Source organism: Delphinapterus leucas, chromosome 11, assembly GCF_059928025.1.
Source record: "Delphinapterus leucas isolate spDelLeu-1000000601 "Yukka" chromosome 11, BTC_Dleu_Yukka2, whole genome shotgun sequence".
Lineage (NCBI taxonomy): Eukaryota > Metazoa > Chordata > Mammalia > Artiodactyla > Monodontidae > Delphinapterus > Delphinapterus leucas.
The window spans coordinates 49,431,970-49,452,241 of record NC_143139.1 but is presented as its reverse complement, the minus strand read 5'-3'; the positions used below and the strand labels follow the sequence as shown (position 1 = coordinate 49,452,241).

The 20,272-nt window shown below is 40.6% G+C and overlaps 2 protein-coding genes across 9 annotated transcripts in view; one reads left to right on the top strand and one right to left on the bottom strand.

The window, feature by feature from the left end:
• Positions 1 to 6,699, top strand: part of PPM1H (protein phosphatase, Mg2+/Mn2+ dependent 1H) — a 260,953-nt gene extending 254,254 nt beyond the window's left edge. The window contains exon 10 of the mRNA XM_022571638.3: positions 4,020 to 6,699. Coding sequence (XP_022427346.1) covers positions 4,020 to 4,167 — 148 coding nt within the window. The 3' untranslated portion in view covers positions 4,168 to 6,699. The remainder of the gene's footprint in view (positions 1 to 4,019) is intronic.
• MON2 (MON2 regulator of endosome-to-Golgi trafficking) overlaps positions 1 to 20,272 on the bottom strand; it is a 200,508-nt gene that overhangs the window by 26,300 nt on the left and 153,936 nt on the right. For 3 of the 8 annotated variants that reach the window (XM_089919982.1, XM_089919988.1, XM_089919987.1), the window contains one exon: positions 1 to 20,272. This exon is cut by the window's left edge and continues 20,856 nt beyond it. The exons of 2 other annotated variants lie outside the window; for them this stretch is intronic. The gene's annotated coding sequence lies outside the window, so the exon portion shown is untranslated. 3 more of the 8 variants (XM_089919984.1, XM_089919983.1, XM_089919985.1) reach the window with 2 other exon arrangements.

Genomic DNA, 20,272 nt, shown 5'->3' with positions numbered 1-20,272 from the left:
AAAAAGGAGAACTCAGAAGAAAAGACAGGAGATGTCAAGAATAAAGAAGATGGCCAGAAGTACGGTGTCTGTGCTGGAGAAAGGTCAAGTGGAATGAGCACGGAGAAGTGTAGGAGGCTGGATTAGCAGGGTATTGGGCCTACTGGTAAGAAATGAAGGAAGAAAAAGGGAAGTAAGAAATGGAGGAAGCAAAAATGGGTCTTCTCTCTCTTGAGAGTTCACCTAAGGGAAGACAGAATGGATGACAGAGAGAAATGCAGGCTCAAGGGACGTTATCTTGGCACAGGCAATAACCAGTTTTGAGAAGAAAACCTTAATTTTCTAGAGCCCTTGGGTTTCCTGGGTAACCATCTTTTCTAGGTGACCTAATGCCGCTTTTTAAAATACCAAAGCTAATTTTGACCATTTTTTCAATACCCAAAGTCTCCAGCAATAGCAATATCAGGATGGTCTCTTGCCTTTAACTATGGATGATGCTCTTATGTGACTTAAATAAAATGAGGTAGGCACTGTTTTGATTTTAACTTTTTTTAACTGAAGTATACTTGATTTATAATATTGTGTTAGTTTCAGGTGTACAGCAAAGCGATTCAGTTTTAAATGTATTTTTTTCAGAATCTTTTCCATTATGGGTTATTACAAGATACTGAATATAGTTCCCTGTGCTACACAGTAAATCCTTGTTGTTTATCTATTTTATATATAGTAGTATGTATCTGTTAATCCCATACTCCTAATTTATCCCCTCCCCCCCTTCCCTTTTGGTAATAACCATAAGTTTGTTTTCTATGTCTGTGAGTCTGTTTCTGTTTTGTAACTAGATTCATTTGTATTATTTTTTGGATTCCACATATAAGTGATATAATATTTTTCTTTCTCTGCCTGACTTTATTTAGTATGATATTCCCTAGGTTCATCCATGTTGCTGCAAATGGCAATATTTCATTCTTTTTTATGGCTGAGTAATGGTCTGTTGTGTGTGTGTACACACACACACAAACACGCACACACCCCACGTCTTTTTTATCCATTCATCTGTTAATGGGCACTTGGGTTGTTTCCACGTCTTGTCTATTGTAAATAGACTGCTGTGAACACTGGGATGCATGTATCTTTTCAAACTAGAGTTTTCATCTTTTCTGGACATATGCCCAGGAGTGGGATTGCCGGATCATGTGGTAGCTCTATTTTCAGTTTTTTTAAGGAACCTCCATCCTGTTCTCCGTAGTGGCTATACCAATTTGCATTCCCACCAACAGTGTAGGTGGGTTCCCTTTCTCCACACACTCTTCAGCATTTATTGTTCGTAGACTTTTTTAAAAAATTAATTTATTTAATTAACTTATTTGTGGCAGCGTTGGATCTTCGCTGCTGTGTGCAGGCTTTCTCTAGTTGCAGTGAACGGGGGCTACTCTTCGTCGTGGTGCGCATGTTTCTCTCGTTGCGGAGCACGGGCTCTAGACGCACCGGCTTCAGTAGTTGTGGTTCACGGGCTTCAGAGTGCAGGCTCAGTAGTTGTGGCTCGCGGGCTTTAGAGCACAGGCTCAGTAGTTGTGGTGCACGGGCTTCGTTGCTCCGTGGCATGTGGGATCTTCCTGGACCAGGGATTGGACCCATGTCCCCTGCATTGGCAGGCAGATTCTTAACCACTGCACCACCAGGGAAATCCTGTTCATTTAACCTTTCATTTAACCTTGTTCTGATCTCAGCCGTTGCCCCATGACCGCGGGACCTGTGATTTACTACAGAGACCAGTCCTGACTTCCTTCATCTGTTTTTTTTTAACATTTTTAAGTAACTTCCTTTTGCTGCCAGCCATCTTTTCTCTTACTTGCCATAATCTTCTGTGTCTAGTTTGCTCATGAGCTGAGTTAAGGTGTGTTCAGCCCTGACAGCTGAATCTACGAACTAGTATATTGCCTCAGCCAGCTTTCTGAACTTGAAAGGCTAAGGTCTAGACCTTGGTCAGTCACTAGGGTAATAAACATCAACTGATGTTGATGGTAGCCTTTCCCTGTGAGGTTTTATCTCAGACATACAATTCAGTATAAACCCAAGAGTAACCTGGGGTGAGCATCTGAGAGCTCTTCTGAATACAGTATATGAGTGGCAGTATGTGGATAAGGGGGCATGTATTTGCCTCTTTAGCCAAAGCCCTCTTTGGAGTCCTTTCTGTTTATTCCGTGATCCCAGTAGGAAGACAATCCTCAGAAGGCTAACTGGTGGCCCCTTCCCTCAAGTGTAACTGGAGATACTTCTGCCTCAAAACTGATAATTCTCTCAATAAGGATAGAAAAAGAAGGTGTCTCTCCTACTCACCTACCACCCATCCTCTAGGAGGAAAGTCACTTATTTTGTATTAACTAAAATAGCCTCTCTCTGCCACCTTTAGTGTGTGCTACACCTCTCTCTGCCTGGGCTGTCTGAGTAGACTTGAGTCTCAGAGACTCCACAGCCTGGAATCTTGACAATCCTGAGATTATTTGCTACAGACCTTGTTCTTAAGTAATGTAACAATGGGGCTAGATGCAGGTCTCTCTTAACGTGAGAGTCGCTTAATCCATAAGGGGTTTTAACAGAAGAAATGCAAGAGGCTTCTGGTGTTCTGAATTCCATAACTCACAGTTCTGAAGGCAAGGCCGAGTGACATTCCAAGCAGGGAAAGGCCACAGTAACATCAGGGTGGTCTGTTGTTTAAGGTCCACAGGCTGGCTTCCAAGAGGCCTTCCTTACAGGGTGACATTTATTATCTTGGTGATTTACCAGAGGCTGGCTTTTAGCTTCTTAGGTTCAGAAACTGGTTTAATCAACACACAAAGAACAGATTCATTATCAGAGCTGGGCTCACCTTAACCAAGCTTTCATGATTGATCTGCAAACTGAAGAAATGCCAGTTGACGTTTATATGGAGAAATAGGACTGACGTTCTTAAAGTGCAAATGACTAGCTCACTCTTTCTCTGTCGGCAGGCCACACAGGGAGGCAGATCATAATTAGAAGGTTATATGGTGAACATGAAATCAAAATCAAGGGAAACTGTATATTCTATGGCAGAAGCTAACAGTCATCCATCCTCACTAAATATGGTCCTACCAGTGGAACTAAATTTCTTTGAAATCTGTTGGATAAGACTCCCTCTGCCTCAATCTGTATTTGGACAGACACCTGCCAATGTTTTTGTCTCTTTGTTTTAGGCCTCCAGGCTAACCTAGGCTACATACACCCAAATCACCTCCCACATTAGTCTTTTTCTAGATTTTAATGCTTTCCATCCATTTATGGCATAGTCTTTAATTCTTCTTTGAGTTTATGCTCTAAGTCTCAGTGAGCAATCTTATTTTCAAATTCTTGGGGATCCCTCACTGTACTTACAGTGGTGAAGAGAGAAGAGTGTGGCATTGATGACGGTGGATGGTACAGCTTGACCACACCGAGGTTTCCCAGTCATGTACCAATGAAACCTTTGCATTTTTACTATGCTCCTTTGCTACCTGCGCTATCATTAACATTTTTCTTTAAATCAACTCACTTTTTAAAAACTATTTAAAAAGGAGATTTACCCCTACCATAAGTGGAAAATGACGATCCTTTGTCCTAAAAGCAATGTGGCTCTAAAAATAAACATTGGAAACAAAAGTTCTTACTTTTCCCATATACTTTTTTAGCTACACACTGTTTGCTGTAGAAAGCTCTGAGCCTGAGCAGATATGTGTTAAAGATACACCAGCACAAAACTGGGACTCTTTTGTTGACATCAAAATTCTCAAAAGAGGACTGAAAAGCAGAACAATTTAGGAGGTTATTTATTGTGTGTCGAATCTTGTCCATCTACCACCTAACTAGTAGTCTCACGTTAGACATCACACATTTGGGAGAAAGATGGCCTAGGTTTTTGTGACTTTAAGGGTGTTTGAAAACAGTCCATACAGCTGTAGTGATGCCTCCTTCCCAGCCTCGCCTGACCCCCGATTCTGCTTGATGCCACACTGACAGTCTCATTCCTGCCTCTCCCTGTACAGGTACACACTGGCGGCTCAGGACCTGGTGATGCGTGCCCGTGGCGTCCTGAAGGACAGAGGATGGCGGATATCCAATGACCGACTGGGCTCAGGAGATGACATCTCTGTATATGTCATTCCTTTAATACATGGAAACAAACTGTCATGAAAACAGCCCAGGGTTTTAGAAGGACAGAAGGGAAGAAAGCTGGGATGCCTCTGGGCAGGGCGGGGCTGGGAAGTGCCCCAGCAGAGTTCCAGATGATGCCACCTCTTCCCTGCCCAGGTGGGAAGCTTGCTGCTGAAAGGCCTCTGGCTGAGCTCCAGGAGGACCCTCGGGCTTCAGTTTCCTCTTTAGTAACAGGTCTGGATACTCAACAAGAGCAAAACATAAAGGCTACGACTGAGTGCTGTGTTTCTGTCGGTTCCTTTCATAGGCCTCCTAGGCGGCCATTGCCCATTTGGGGGCACATCCATCATATTTATTTTATCCAGAGTAGCTGGGGCAGCCCTTTGCGGGTGTCACTGGCAGAAGACTCTTCCGCCTGCCAAGCTGCCAACTTCCCTACGGGTTAAAAGTGCTGCATTGGAGAGTTGGGGATCATGCCTCAGAAGATGGAAGCGCCCATCTTCTAGTAAGCCTGAGATTTATTTCAGGGAACACTGTGTGTGTGTGTGTGTGTGTGTGTGTGTGTGTGTGTGTGTGTCTCTCTCTCTCTCTCTTTACTATTTTTTGGTGCCAGTGGGGTGTGGCAGGGAATTTTTTTTTTTTTTTGATGTTCCTTGAATCTTAATTGTTTTCCTTCCATAGAACAGGTCTGGGACTTTCCAGGCCCCTGTCGAGGAATCTGTGTGTCCAAGTCCAGCCCAGACTGTCCCCATATCCCGTAGCCCACACCACCCAGGCCGCCATCTGGAGCGGTGCCCTGGCTGATGGAGTTCAGTCTTTGTTATGTAACAGTTTTTCCCTGAGTTGCATTTTCTCACCAAATCAGTGTGTTTTTGTGGAAATATGGGTGTTTCTCTGGACCCACAGTTCCTCTGTCATCTTCAAGGGCCCCCCCTGGTGTGGGTGAGGTCTCTCTGGGAGAGTCTGGATTTCGTTTCTGGAACGGTTGGCCCTCCCCCACCCGCTGTGCCATAGGGACAGACACAAAGCAGAGTTGAAGCGAGCAGGTTAAGAGGTTCCTTGTATCAGTCAGTTCACCACACCCCATCTGAGGACCACTCCTCCATCTGGATCCAGGTTCCGTGGACCAGGACCGTCTCCAAGCCCCCTCCAAATAACATGTTAAGGAGCAGAGTTCTGTCAAGCGCTGTCTCTGCCTCCCCATCATATCTGGGCAAGGCCCGCTCGGAGTGGCCGTTTGATAAAAGTGAATTTGAATCAGGCTGACTGGTCATTCTCAGGCTGGACCCTCTGTTCCTTCTCCACGGAATCATGTCCCAGCCCCCCAGGTACCGAGACCCCTGCTCCTACTGTCACTCCACCTCTGGGTGTTCCTCGCAAGAGCAGCGGCAGCCAGCGCATCAGACTTCCCTGGTGCATCTCGGCCGGGAGGACTCGCAAAATAGATTTTTAGAAATCACTTTTAGGCAGACCGCTTCTGGGCATGGGGGACCTTATAGAGCAGTGTCCAATCACCGAGTCTTCTCCCTGCAGACCTCCTGTGGTAGCGTCACCATCTTGACTACTTTTTGTAATAAGACGTGCTTCCCACCCCATTAAAGACAGAGGTCATTGGTGTGATTCCCCCCAGAAGGCTGGAGAGCCAGTTCCACTTCTCCTGTTTGTTCAGTCCCTTCCGCAGAGGGGAGGACAGGAACCTTTCCTCTGGGTAGTGGGTCGCCTGCGCTTACGTTCTTGGAATGTAGCTATTTTCTTAGGAATGTCCTGGAGCCTTCCTGCTTCGGAATGTATTCGTCCCACAGTGTGGAGACAACCGCTGGTCTGGCAGGTGAAGTATGGTGGGAATTCACCCACCGAGTGTTTGCCAAAATGTTGTTTGGGAAGAACTGGACTCACTGGTCCCTTGTCGGGAGTCATCGTCATCTGACGGCTTCCCTCCTCCTTCAGGAAATCTTAGCCACCCCCAGCGTCTCTGTGGGGAGAAGTCTGTGGTAAACCATTTGCTGCCCTAGCAGAACGAGATGCTCTGGGGAAACAGGCAGGCATCCTACAACAGCGTGGTCCGCTTTCTGTTGCTGCCCTGACTCTCAGAACCACGTACAAATTCGGAAATGAGAAGTTGTACATGGAGGGCTCTGAGCTGCCTTCTTTGGGAGGCTGTCCTCACAAGCAGTCACCTCTCCCCCGTGTTTCCACTGCCTTTCACTTCTTTTATTTCCTGGGCTTCTATCTGGGCCCTACCTTGAGCTTCTCTGGTTTTACTCAAGGCACCAGAGTCAGAGTTTGCATGTGCATATCATAGAGATGTCATGACAGCCTGGACTCAATTCTCCAATTCATTTCCTGCCAAGGCATGTCTCAGCAAAAACTCTGGAAGCCCCTGATTCAATTTATCCTAAAGTTTTGAGTATTTAGTCCTACTGGATTTAGTTAGAAAGGTGTCCAGGAATTCTCCTCATAAGCCCCCTTGGGTGGAAAGATCTTAGTAGCAAGCTGAAGCCATGTTGTCAGTTTGGGGGATTGGAGGGAAAAACCACAAATGAGATAAATAAATCAAATGTGGAAAAAAAATGATGTTAATGCCCGTGGCAGGTCTGCCCAGCACCGATATTGCTCTGTGAATTGAGCTTACTCAGTTTTAGCCTCATTTTTCCCCCTTGGAGCATTCCTGGAAAGGTCAAAAGGCAACACACTCAAAATTCTGCAGAACATATTTATACGTGGTTCTGTGATCTTGCGTCTCTGACTTACAGTCAAGTCTGCTTGCCCTAGTAGCCTCAAAGGAAGTCTTATTTAATAAAAAGCTTTCGATTTCCTAGTCAAGTCTTTACGGTTATCTGGGGGGGGAGGGGTGTGGCCACTTCCTTAAATGAAAGCCTCTCTCAGTTCTAAATCTCTTTGCTGGACTGGCACTTGCTCTTCAGAATATTTGGTGACACTCTTTTCCTTAAAGAGAGCAAACTTGCACTCCATCCACACTGTGGCATTTTGTCAGGCAACAGGCAAACCTGTGTTCTCTCAAAACCTGAAATCGGAGCAGTACCAGACCCAGAAAACTGGAGGGTGTGTTCTCCTGTGGTTGAGCTTGCCTAACTGCTGTTCTTACAGAGGGAACAGAGAAGTGAAAGTCGGGCTAGGCCAAGTACTCAGCTGTCTAATAGGACAGAGCCCCCAAAGTGGGAATTTGTTATTTTCCACAGTTTACAGTTTTGGGGAATTTGGGGTATTTAATTTTTTAATCCCTAGCAATTTACCTCCATGAGGCTGCATGAGGTCAGCTGTGCTCATTCTTTTTGTGCTCTTCTAAGTATTCATTTACTTCTTGGAAAGAATCACAGCTGTCAGTAGATACTGGTGGGCAAGGATGAGAGTCCCCGTATCCAGAGTTGGCCTCAGATCTTGGTCATTCGGGCAGGGTTTTCAGTTCACCAAGAGCACTAGCGTGGCAACACTTGGAAAAAAATCTCTCACATCTTTACGACTCTGGTCTAACCTCCTTCCTCATCTGCCAATCAACTTTATTTACAAGGCCACGAGTAGCAGTGGTTTTCTTTCCACCACAGTCTGAGGATCTTACCTTTCCTTAAGCAGCCCAGCAGCTCCACTGTTTTCAGACTGAACATGTTAAACTTTAATGAGATTCTATTTTTGGTAAGTTCGTGCTATTGGGACACATGAAGAAAGCAGTGAGAGTCACTATCTATGCAAAAACCCACCAGGCTGACCCTAAAAGGTAGCGGATCTAAGAAAATACTAAAACAGTGTCTGGCCACTGGACAGAATTTTACATTAGGAACTTGGATTTTTGAAGACTTTCAGTTGCAGAGACATGTCACAGCCTGCGCACCATAAGCCCCCCAAGTGTACTTTGGTTCTGTGTTGGGTGATGTGACTTATGTGCATACACTGGGATTTTTCAAGGGACACTACATGAGCAGCCCCACCTGCCTCTTCTGTAAGTACCGTGGTGGCTCTTTGTGGTTTGAGTGTCAGTCCAGGGAGTGCTGCTCTTTGTAATCCACATGATTTGTGTAAATAGCTTTAATTTTGCCTTTGCGTCTTAGATGTTTTGTTTATGTAGCGCCCAGGTAGACAGTGACCAAATGAGGCTTTAAATGTATTGTTTTCTACTGTGATGTACTTGAAGGAGAATCTCGTGTCCTCCACTCTTCCAGTCTTCCATAGTATTTTGTGTTTGGGGTGTCCTGAGGTTACTCTATTACTCCTGTTTTGCCTCCACTTTCTTTGTTTCTTTCGGAAACCCAGGGAGGTCCACAGTGGAGATCATTTGTAAGGAATGTATCATGGTCTGGGTTTCCAAGAAAATACCCTACGTACAGTGAATGAGAGGAATCTGCCTGAAAATGGTTTCGGAACCATGTACCTTTATGCTTTGTGATTGTGAAACCTTGACTTTTGTAACCCAAAAATGAAAACCGTTTAGTAAAGGGGATCTATTTTGTGTGTTTTGAAACTTAGGTGCAATGTTCCCTGGAAAAAGCTAAAGAAATGTATATGCTCAATGCCACTTTAAAATAAAATATTATACATATGTATATAGGACACCTTTAGCAAAACCTTTTTGTGTCATTTCGTTTAATTCACTAAGAAGTGTCTTCATACCAGGTAGTGGAATGAGTTGAGAGGGTCATGGCCTCATGGGGAGTCATCAACTGTGAACAGATTCAAAATCAGACGGGAATGGATGCCAACACTATAAATCTTCACAGGAATCAGCAGTAAGAGCTGTACATTTCACCAGTGCCTTTAGAACTACCGTGGATATTACTCCCAAGAACTACTCCCAACAGGTAATTCTTTTTATTTATTGAGGACAACTGACAGCATTATATTAGTTTCAGGTGTATAGCATAACGATGCAGTGTGTACATATTGTGAAACGACCATCACATTAAGTCTAGAGAACATCCATCACCATACAGCATTACTAACTTTTTTTCCTTGTGATGAGAACTTTTTTATTTTTTTTTGCGGTACGTGGGCCTCTCACTGTTGTGGCCTCTCCCGTTGCGGACCACAGGGTCCGGACGCGCAGGCTCAGCGGCCATGGCTCACGGGCCCAGCCACTCTGCGGCATGTGGGATCTTCCCGGACCGGGGCATGAACCCGTGTCCCCTGCATCGGCAGGCGGACTCTCAACCACTGCACCACCGGGGAAGCCCAGAACTTTAAAGATTTACTCTCTCAGCAACTTTCAAGTACGTACTACAGTGTCATTAGCAAATACTATGCAATTATAGTATAGTCACCATGTTGTACATTACACCCCCAGGATTGATTGATTTTATAACTGGAATTCTGTACCCATTTCACCAACTTCCCAACCCTGTGCCTCTAGCAACCACCAATCTGTTCTCTGTATCCATGAATTAGGTTTTTTAAAAATCATTCAGGTTCCACATATAAGTGAGATCATACAAGATTTGTCTTTCATAAGACATAGCATAATGACTTGGCGTGATGCCCCGAAGGTCCACCCGTGTTGTCACAAATGGCAAGATTTCATTCTTTTTTATGGCTGAATAATATTCTATTATAGCTCCATCTCTATCCCTATCATCAATCTATCTACAAAAATACATACACACCACAGTTTCTTCATCCATTCATCCTTTGAGGGACATTTAGGTTGTTTCCATATCTGGGCTACTGTAAATAATGCTGCAGTGAACATGAGGGTACATATAACTTTTTAAATTAGTGTTTTCATTTTCCTTGGAGAAATACTCAGAAGTGGAACTGTGGGATCATATGGTAGTTCTATTTAATTTTTTGAGAAATCTCCATACTGTTTTCCATAGTTGCTGCACCAATTTACGTTCCCAACAACCTTTTTCCCCACATCCTGCTAACACTTATTATTTCTTGTCTTTTTGATAATAACCCTTCTGAGAGGCATGAGGTGATGTCTCATGGTTTTGATTGGCATTTCACTGGTTATTAGTGATGCTGAGCCTTTTTTCATGTACCTGTTGGCCAGCTGTATGTCTTCGTTGGAAAAATGTCTATTCAGATCCTCTGCCCATTTTTTAATTGATTTTTTTTGAGTTGTATGAGTTCTTTATATATTTTGGATAGTAACCATTTATCAGATAAACGTCTACGATTTGTAAATATGTTCTCCATTTAGTAGGTTGCTTTTTCATTTTGTTGATGGTTTCCTTTGCTGTGCAGAAGCTTTTTAGTTTGATGTAGTCCCTCTTGTTTATTTTTGCCTTGGGTGCCAAATCCAAAAAATGTTTGCCAAGACCAAGGTCAAAGAGCTTATTACCACCTACGTTTTCTTCTAGGAACCTTATGGCTTCAGGTCTTTACACTCAAGTCTTTAATTGTTTATGGTGTAAGTAGTGGTCCAGTTTCATTCTTTTGCATGTGGCTGTCCAGTTTTCAATGCACCATTTATTGAAAAGAGTGTCCTTTCCCCAATGTATATTCTTGGCTCCTCTGTTACAAATTAATTGACCGTATATGCATGAGTTTATTTCTGAGCTCTCTATTCTGTTCCACTGATCTGTGTGTCTATTTTCATGCCAATACCATACTGTTTTGATTACTAGAGCTTTGTAATAGAGTTTGAAATCAAGGAACATGATGTTTACAGCTTTTTTCTTCTTTCTCAATGTTTCTTTGGCTATGCAGGGTTTTTGTGGTTCCATATAAATTTTAGAATTGTTTGCTCTATTTCTGTGGAAAATGCCATTGGAGTTTTGATAGGGATTGCATTGAATCTGTAGATTGCTTTAGGTAGTAAGGACATTTTAACAATATTAATTCTTCCAGTCCATCAGCACAGTATATCTTTCCATTTATTTGTGTCTTCAATATCTTTCATCAATGTCTTATAGTTTTCAGTGTACAGGTTTTTCACCTGCTTGGTTAAATTTATTCCTAGGAATTTTATTCTTTTTGATATAATTGTAAATGTGATTGTTCCTTTAATTTCTCTTTCTGATAATCTGTTATTAGTGTATAGAAATGGAACAGATTTCAATGTACTAATTTTGTATCTTGCAACTTTACTGAATTCATTTATTAGTTCTAACAGTTTTGTAGAAAGTCTTTAGGGTTTTGTTTTGGTTTTTTTAACATATACTATCATGTGATTTGCAAATAGTGACAGTCTTACTTCTTTCTTTCCAATTTGGATGCCTTTTATTTCTTTCTCTTGCTTAATTTCTCTGGTTATGACTTCCAACACTATGTTCAATAAAAGTGGCAAGATGGGCTTCCCTGGTGGCGCAGTGGTTGAGAGTCCGCCTGCCGATGCAGGGGACACGGGTTCATGCCCCAGTCCAGGAAGATCCCACATGCCGTGGAGCGGCTGGGCCCGTGAGCCATGGCCGCTGAGCCTGCGCGTCCGGAGCCTGTGCTCCGCAGTGGGAGAGACCACAGCAGTGAGAGGCCCGCGTACCACAAAAAAATAATAATAATAAAATAAAATAAATAAATAAAAAGCGGCAAGAGTGAGCATCCTCATCTTGTTCCTAATCTTAGAGGAAAAGTTTTCAGCTTTTCACCACTGAGTATGATGTTAGTTATGGGCTTGTTATATATGGTCTCTATTCAGGTAAATTCCCTCTGTATCCACTTTGTTGAGGGTTTTTATCATAAATGGATGTTGGAATTTTGTCAAATGCTTTTTCTGCATCTATTGAGATCATCATATAATTTTTATCTTTCATTTTGTTACTGTGATGTATCACATTGTTTTGTGGATATTGAACCATCCTTGCAACCTTGGAATAAATTCCACTTGATCATGATGTATGATCCTTTTAATAATGTATGGTTGAATTTGGTTTACTAATAATTTGTTGAGGATTTCTGCATCTATGTTTATCAGGGATGTTGGCCTATAATTTTCTTTCCTGGTGATGTCCTAATCTGGTTTTGGTATCAGGGTAATACTGGCCTCATAAAATGAGTTTGGAAGTGTTCCCTCCTCTTTTTTGGGAAGAGTTTGAGAAGGATTAGTATTAATTCTTCTTTGAAAGTTGGTTAGAATTCACCAGTGAAGCCATCTGATCCTGGACTTTTGTTTTTCTTGGGAGGTCTTACTGATTTAGTCTCCTTACTAGGAATTGGTCTGTTCAGACGTCCTATTTCCTCATGATTCAGTCTTGGAAGGTTGTATGTTTCTAGGAATGTATCCATTTCTTCTACGTTGTTCAGTTTGTTGGCATATCATTGTTCATAGTAGTCTCATGATCCTTTGTATTTCTGTGGCATCAGTTGTAATGTCTCCTCTTTAATTTCTTTCAGCCCTCTCTCTTTTTCTTTTGATGAGTCTCACTAAAGGTTTGTTGATTTTTATCTTTCAGAGAACCAGCTCTTGGTTTCATTGAAATTTTCTATTCTATTACTTCATTTCTATTCTTAGTCTGTTATTTTATTTATTTCTGCTCTGACCTTTGTTATTTCCTTCTTTCTACTAACTTTGGGCTTTTTTTGTTCTTTTCTAATTCGCTGAGGTATTAAGTTAGATTGTTTATTTGAGATTTTCTTGTTTCATGAGGTATACATTTATCACTATGAACTTCCTTCTGAGAACTGCTTTTGCTGCATCCCATAGGTTTTCATGTGTTATACTTCCATTTTCACTTGTCTCAAGGGTTTTTTTATTTCTCTATGGACCCACTGATTTTTTCAGTAGCTTGTTTAATTGCCACGTATTTGTGAATTTTCCAATTTTATTCTTGTAATTGATTTCTATTTTCATAGCACTGTGGTCAGAAAATATGCCTGATATGATTTCAGTCTTCTTAAATTTGTTAAGCTTTTTTGTGGCTTAACACATGGTCTATCCTGGAGAATGTCCCATGCACACTTGGAAAAAAACGTATGTTCTATTGCTGTTGGATGGAATGTTTTGTATATGTCTGTTACGTCCACCTTGTCTAATGTGTCATTTAAGGCATATGTTTATTGATTTTCTGTCTTAGTGATCTCTCTATTGATGTGGGTTATTAAAGTCCCCTACTATTACTGTATTGCTGTCTGTTTCGCCCATTAGGTATGTTAGTATTTGCTTTGTACATTTAGGTGCTCCTATGTTGTGTGCATAAATATTTACAAATGTTATATCTTCTTGTTGAATTGACCCTTTTAGCCAAAGAAGTATTCTTTTTATATATATATATAGTGATCTTGGGGTCTTCTTATTTATTTATTTATTTATTTTTATTTAATTTATTTTTGGCTGTATTGGGTCTTCGTTTCTGTGCGAGGGCTTTCTCTAGTTGTGGCAAGTGGGGGCCACTCTTCATTGCAGTGCGCGGGCCCCTCACTATCGCGGCCTTTCTTGCTGCGGAGCACAGGCTCCAGATGCGCAGGCTCAGTAGTTGTGGCTCATGGGCTTAGTTGCTCCGCGGCATGTGGGATCCTCCCAGACCAGGGCTCAAATCGGTGTCCCCTGCATTAGCAGGCGGACTCTCAACCACTGCGCCACCAGGGAAGCCCCCAAAGAGGTATTCTTAAGTGAGAGGGCTAGTGACCAGTATCCTTGCTGAAGACAGTAAGACTCAAGACTCCCCTTTGTCATTTAAGCATTTTTAAAAATTACAAAGTGTTAGTAAAATGTACCATCTTATAGAGAAAAGTTACCTTACAGGTGGGACAAGACACCAGAAAATGCTAATTCTGCTTACTTCTAGAGTCCAGCAAGTTAAAGTAATGTAGAAAACGCCGACACAATGTTAAAAATAATCAAAGGATTGATTCACAAAATAAAGCTAAAAAGTAGACTATAGCTCACCTGAAGCTCAGTTCAGAAGAGCAGACTAGATTAAAAAAAAATACATTAAAAATGATTTCATTGCAAAGTCTACCCAGCTCTTTTCACCTTCACGTTTACCCTAATGCTTATGGTGTCTCCTCCTCCCTACTCAATAGCAAAAACTAATGAAAGGTCAGTCTTTGGATTAGATACATTTGTTTGAGACATTTTTTTCTCTGTGGAAGATGGAGGAGTCTTCTAGCATTCTCTCACGAGTAGTGCTTAGCATATCAGATTACCTCTTGAAAGCTGTAGTAGACTGTCACCAAAGCTGGCTGCCAACTATGCCTTCTCTGTTGGTTTGCAAATGCTCCTTTTCTTATCAAGAGGTGGTATTTGTATCCCCATCCCTTGAATTGGTCTGGCCTGTGACTTGCGTTGATTAATAGAATGAAGAAATGACACTCTGAGAATTCCAAGTCTAGGTCTCTAGAGGTCTGATACCATAAGTGAGGCCCAGCCACTTCTCAGCTGTTTAAGCCATTCCAGCTGAGTTCACAGACATCACAGGACAGGGAGGAAAACCATCCACACTGAGCCCTGCCCAAATTCCTGATCCACAGAAACATGAGCAAATAAATGGTTTTGGTTTCAAGCCACTAACATTTGGGTAGTTTATGATACAGCAACAGATAACTGAAACAAAGTATAGACAACCTGGCTCTGGAGGATTTGGGGTAAAGTGATTAAAAATATCAACTAAGAGAAGAAAATGGCATTGAGAAAGTACATTTGTAAATTGGGAAATAATCCTCCTTTTGGAACCTGGTAGAGTGAATGAATGGGGGAAACAAACTTATAGCAATAATGCAGAGACTCTAATGTGGCTGTGATGGTATCTTAGCAAGAGTTCTCCTCCACACCTATGTTTTGTTTCTTTGTGCAGCTTAAAATGATCATGAGTAAGCCAGGAAAATTATGACTATTGGGGCTGTGACTCTAGACTGGGGAAACAAAAGGTCTTTAAGCTCTCAATAATGATAAGCCCATCCCATGTTGTACCTTTATGACTGTTGGGAGAGTCAAGTGGTTCTTTGGCTCCCAAGACTGTTGCTTGAGAGTGTTAGCTTATATCTGAGTAGAAACATAATTTTAAAATTGTGAGTATGAGAATTAAAAAAAATTCTCATCCTCATCTAAAAATCCCCATCTAAAAAATACTTCAAACTTGTCGCCATCCCAGTTTTTTCATTTAATTAATGATGGGCCAAAGAGTGAACTAGATATCCTAGCAATTAGTCTGCCTTTTTAATTGCTTTTTCTATCAGTAGAGCCCCGAAAAGACTGCTGCTCTCTTAGTACATCTCCCTACATTTTTTGGCCTCATGTCTTTCACTTTTGACGAGATTTTCCAGCCACCTAACCTCCTTTGCTTTATTGATTCCACTCAGGCTGCCTTCAGGAGATTCAGATAGTGACTGAGCATGAGACGGAGGCAGGGTGCACCTTGACTGCCTTGCAAGGACCAGGCCTGATCAGTTTGGTGGTCCAGGGGGGCCATGGACAGATCTTTGGAAAGTGTGAATGCAGATCTGGAGGACAACACTCTTCTAAAAGGGGCATACAAATACGAGCTTTCTCTTTTACCCTCTTTTTAAATTTTAATTTACAAATCTAGTCACAAAAAAGTAAAAGTAGATAAGCTCATTCAGAAGGCACTGTTGTGAGGTGGGAGTGGGTTTGGGGAAATTGTTGACATAAGGATAGGAGAAAAGAAGTGGCAGCAGCAAAATATCTCAGAAGAAGCCATTTCACACTCTTTAAGCACTACTAGTATATTAGTAACCAGTCATCTCTGATTAAAGAACTGTGGAACCTGAAAATAGTAGTCTTAGCAGTTCTGAGTTAGACATTACCTCCTTTTTGAGTTTGGTCAGTGAGAAAAAAAGTTGGGAGGACATGCTGGAGAACTGTGAAATTTCTACTCTCCTGTCCTAGGTGAAAAAAAAAAATCAAATTTCTGATTCCTGGAAGCTCTAAACGTTAAGTCAGGGGACATTTGGCAAGTCTACCAATTGCACAATAGAATTGGAAAGAAAATTAACAGTGTGGTTGTTTTCATACTTATGAACAAAAATAAGTGCTATCATTATTAGTATTGTATGTCTTAAAATACAATGCAAACAGACGCAAATACACATTACAACATCATATATAAATACCTGGGAATTGCCTCAAACATTAAGTGAGGAGGAGTTGAGGGCACACAGATAAAAACAGTTGGAGAAAGTTATGCAAACTTGGAAATAAAAGGATGATGCATGTTTTTTCAGTGTCTTTCATGGAATATCATCTACCAGGTCCACCCAAGAATGATTCAATTCTTCGGTTAGGGTTCAGCAAACTTTTTCTATAAAGAGACAGACAGTAAATATTTAGGCTTCAGGGGTCATTTAGACTCTGTCACTAAAATCTGCTTTGTATCGGAGCTAGGATCTGTTCTAAAATGGTAAAAAGTCAAGCTTAATATCTTGATCAGAAGTATTAATTCATGAAAATACGGCCTGATCTTGCCTCTCTGTTGTGAAATGAATGAAAAAGTCAAATACATTAGTATACACTAGTGGCCTCTAATTAAGAAAAAACAGATGAGTAATCATTTACCTTGTTTTATTGGGTTACAAACAAAATAATTTATAAATTTGCCTTTTTTTTAATTGCTAAGATAGTCTTATATTCAGCTTTTTGCCACAATGGTGGCGGATGCATCAGGGTTGTGATACTGTATTTCCTCAGTACTAAGACACCATCGGTTATATTCTGCCACCAACTCAAAGCAGTTAAAATTTTTTTTTTTTTTGATTTTCAAGGAGGATGTTAACCCATCATTTACCACACTCCAGCAATGAGGCAAAGAAAAACATGCATGCATTATGGTCTTGTTATGTGTTATTATGTATTATATATTTATTAGGCCCTTTGCTGGGCACTTGAGATCTGGGTTCTTTTATCTTCTTCACACGTAAATATTGTCACATTTTATAAATGAGCAAATAATTTCATTCCATTGTGATCAGAGAGCCTACTTTGTATGATTTCAGTCCTTTTAAATTTACTGAGGTTTGTTTTATTGCCTATCATATACTCTATCCTGGAGAATGTTCCCTTTGAACATGAGAAGAATGTGTATTCTGCTGTTGGATAGAGTGTTCTGTAGTTGTCTATTAGATCTAATCAGTTAAGTCTTCTATTTCATTGTTGATCTTCTGCCTAGTTGTTCTACCCATTATTGAAAGTGAGGTATTTAAAGTCTCCAACTATTATTGTTGAATTGTCTGTTTCTCTCTTCAGTTCATTTTTTTTCTCTGTGTCTTTTGGGACTCTGTTGTTAGGTGCATATATGTTTATATTTGTTAACCTTTTCTGATGGATTAACCCTTTTATCATCATAAAATGTCCTTTTTTGTCTCCAGTAACAATTTTTATCTTAAAGTCTATTTTATTTATGCTTTGAATAGTTTTATTAAAGTAAAAATAGATCCGTATTTGATCCAGAAGATTCCTCACAAAATTTCATTTCCATCTGCAAGGCATTTGACCGATAAACATGCCAGACATTCCTAGAAACGCACTGACAAAGTGCATATGATTTTAAAGACATTCTCTAATCAAATAAAACAAGATCCCTTAAGTACAGAAAAAAAAAGTCTATTTTGGTTGTTATTTGTATAGCCACTCTAGCTCTTAACTGGTTATTTTTTGCTTGGTGTATCTTTTTCCATTCTTTCATTATGAGCCATTTTGTATTTTTAAATCTAAGGTGTCTCTTAGAATACAGTTAGATCATATTTTTAAATTCATTCTGGCAGTTTCCACCTTTTGAAAGAAATGTTTAGTCCATATACCTTTAATGTAACTATTGATAATGTAGGACTTATGTTTACCACTTTATTATTTGTCTTCTGTGTGTCTTATCTTTTCTGTTTCCCTATTCTTCCATTACTGCCCTCTTTTAAATAATTTCTAGTACACCATTTTAATTCCCTTGTTTCTTTACTAAATTCTTAAAGTTATTTTCTTAGTGGTTTCCCTGGAGATTACAATTAGCATCTTAACTTAAAACAACCTAGTTTGTATAATGCCAAATTAATTTCAATAGTATACAAAAACTTTGCCCCAGTAAACACTTCCTTTCCTCTTCCTTTGTGCTATTATTTATCATGCAAATTACATCTCTATACAATATAAGCCTATCAAAAGTTTAATAATCATTGTTTGATGCATTGTCTCTTAAATTATATAGAACGAAAGAGTTATAAACAAAAGTACATTTATACAGTCTTTTATAATTCCCATATATAGTCTTTATTTCTTCCTATGGGTTCCAGTTACCATCTAGTATCCTTTCATTTCAGCCCGAAGGATTATTTTTAGTATTTCTTGTAAAACATGTCTGCTTGGGACAAATTCAGTTGTTGATCTGGGAATGTCTTAATTTCTCCTTCATTTTCTGAAGGATAATTTTGCTAGATATCAAATTCTTATCTGACAGGTTTGTTGTCTTGTTTGGTTTTTTTTACCTTTCAGCACTTTAAATATATCATCCCACCACCTTCTAGCCTCCATGGTTTAATTTGGGACATTAATCTTATTGAAGATCCCTTGCATGTGATGAGTTACTTTTTTCTTGATGCTTTCAAGAGATTGACTGTGATGTGTCTAGGTATGATCTCTTTGAGCTTATCTTACTTGGAGTTCACTGAGCCTCTTGGATATGTAGATTAATGTTTTTCATCAAATTTGGAGCACACCTTCAATGCTGTGGAAAGCAATTCACAACTCTACCTTGGCCTTCACTTCCTTCCTGCTTTTGCAGAGCTTTAAGGTCAGGCAGGTCTCTCCTGGGCATGCACACTGCCCTGCACATGTGCAAGGACTTTTAGGTCTTCAGTAATACGCTGTAGCTTTCCAAAGCTCTCTATGGACATCTTCACCAGTTTTTTCCTTTTTCAGGTTTTTTGGTCAGCTTCTTGTTAACCTCAATTGGTATGACTGCCTTAGATAGCTATGATGTTAAACAATTTTTGCTGATTCTTTTCAACTAACACCTTGGGGATAGAGTTGTTCATACAGAGCTGGTCAAGTTAAGACAAGCCCTGAGAATGCGGCCTTTCCAGAGAGTGAGATTCAAAGAGTGACAGTTCTCTGGGGCTGGGGCTTTTGGGGGAGCTACAAACCCTATCTACCCCTAATCTGCAAACCCAAATCTGCTAGTCTGCTGGATCTCAGAGGTAGATAGTAGTTGCAAGGCTGTTGTTGTTCAAGGCTACTACAGATGTGGAGAGAGCATAAGGAAATTGGTCCAGTTAAAATGCTGCCTTATTCCTATCAAGATTCAGCTGTTCTTGAATAAACACTCCTTGGATTGTTGCGATCCTTTGCTTAGTTTCTAGAGCTCTGAAAAAGGTGATTTTTGGCAATTTTTGCCAGTATTCTCCTTGCTTATATGGAGTAGTGGATTTTTAGAGGTCATTATTCTACCATTCCAGAAACACTTCTCCAGATGAGGAAATAAAGGTTCAGGTAGGTTAAGTAGTTGCCCAAGGACCCAGAGCCAAGCAGCACCAAAGCCAGGATTTCAAATCCAAGGTTCTATTTTACACTCAACTGCCTCTCCCTACAACAGTTTTCTGGAACATCTCATAAGAGAATAAGCAGTGGTTACAAAACCTCCATCGTGTACATACTTTTTAGACAACATTTTTAACAAAGCCCTGTCACATGAGTCTCCATTCCTGAACTTTGTACCAATTAAGCAGTATCATCTGACCCACCAATATCACCTTCTATAAAATGTATTTCTGCCACAGGCATTTTATTTCCCTCTCACTCTAGTTTGACTCTTACTCAGCTGAAGCTCTATGCCAGCATCTCCTTAGCACTTATGATGAAGGTTTACGTTGGCAAGACTTATTTTCAGGATGAAATTGAGTACCAGAGTCAAATATAAGGTCCTTACACAAGCAGAATAAACAGTGTGCTACCCCGGGTCTATTAGGCACAATACCTGAACTTTCTATAAATTTTTCAGTAACAAGTGAGCAGCAGGTAAGCGTCAGCTCTCCATGCTTGCCAATTAATTAATAGCTGAGGAAGAGGAGATACCCAGGGTCTGGAAGAACTGAACAAAATTATGTTCAAATTCCTCTTGAACTAGAAGTGTGCTTCAAACATCCTACATTCTTGAGCACTGACCTGTAATAAAAGTAATGTAGAAGGTAAATCTTTTACCAGGGTGCCCAGCTGCACTATTTATTACAAAACCTGAAGTGTCGGGATGGAGAGTCATTTGCTGCAGTGGTATCAGCATTACAGCTCTTGACATCTCTCTTTATGGGCTCATTTGAC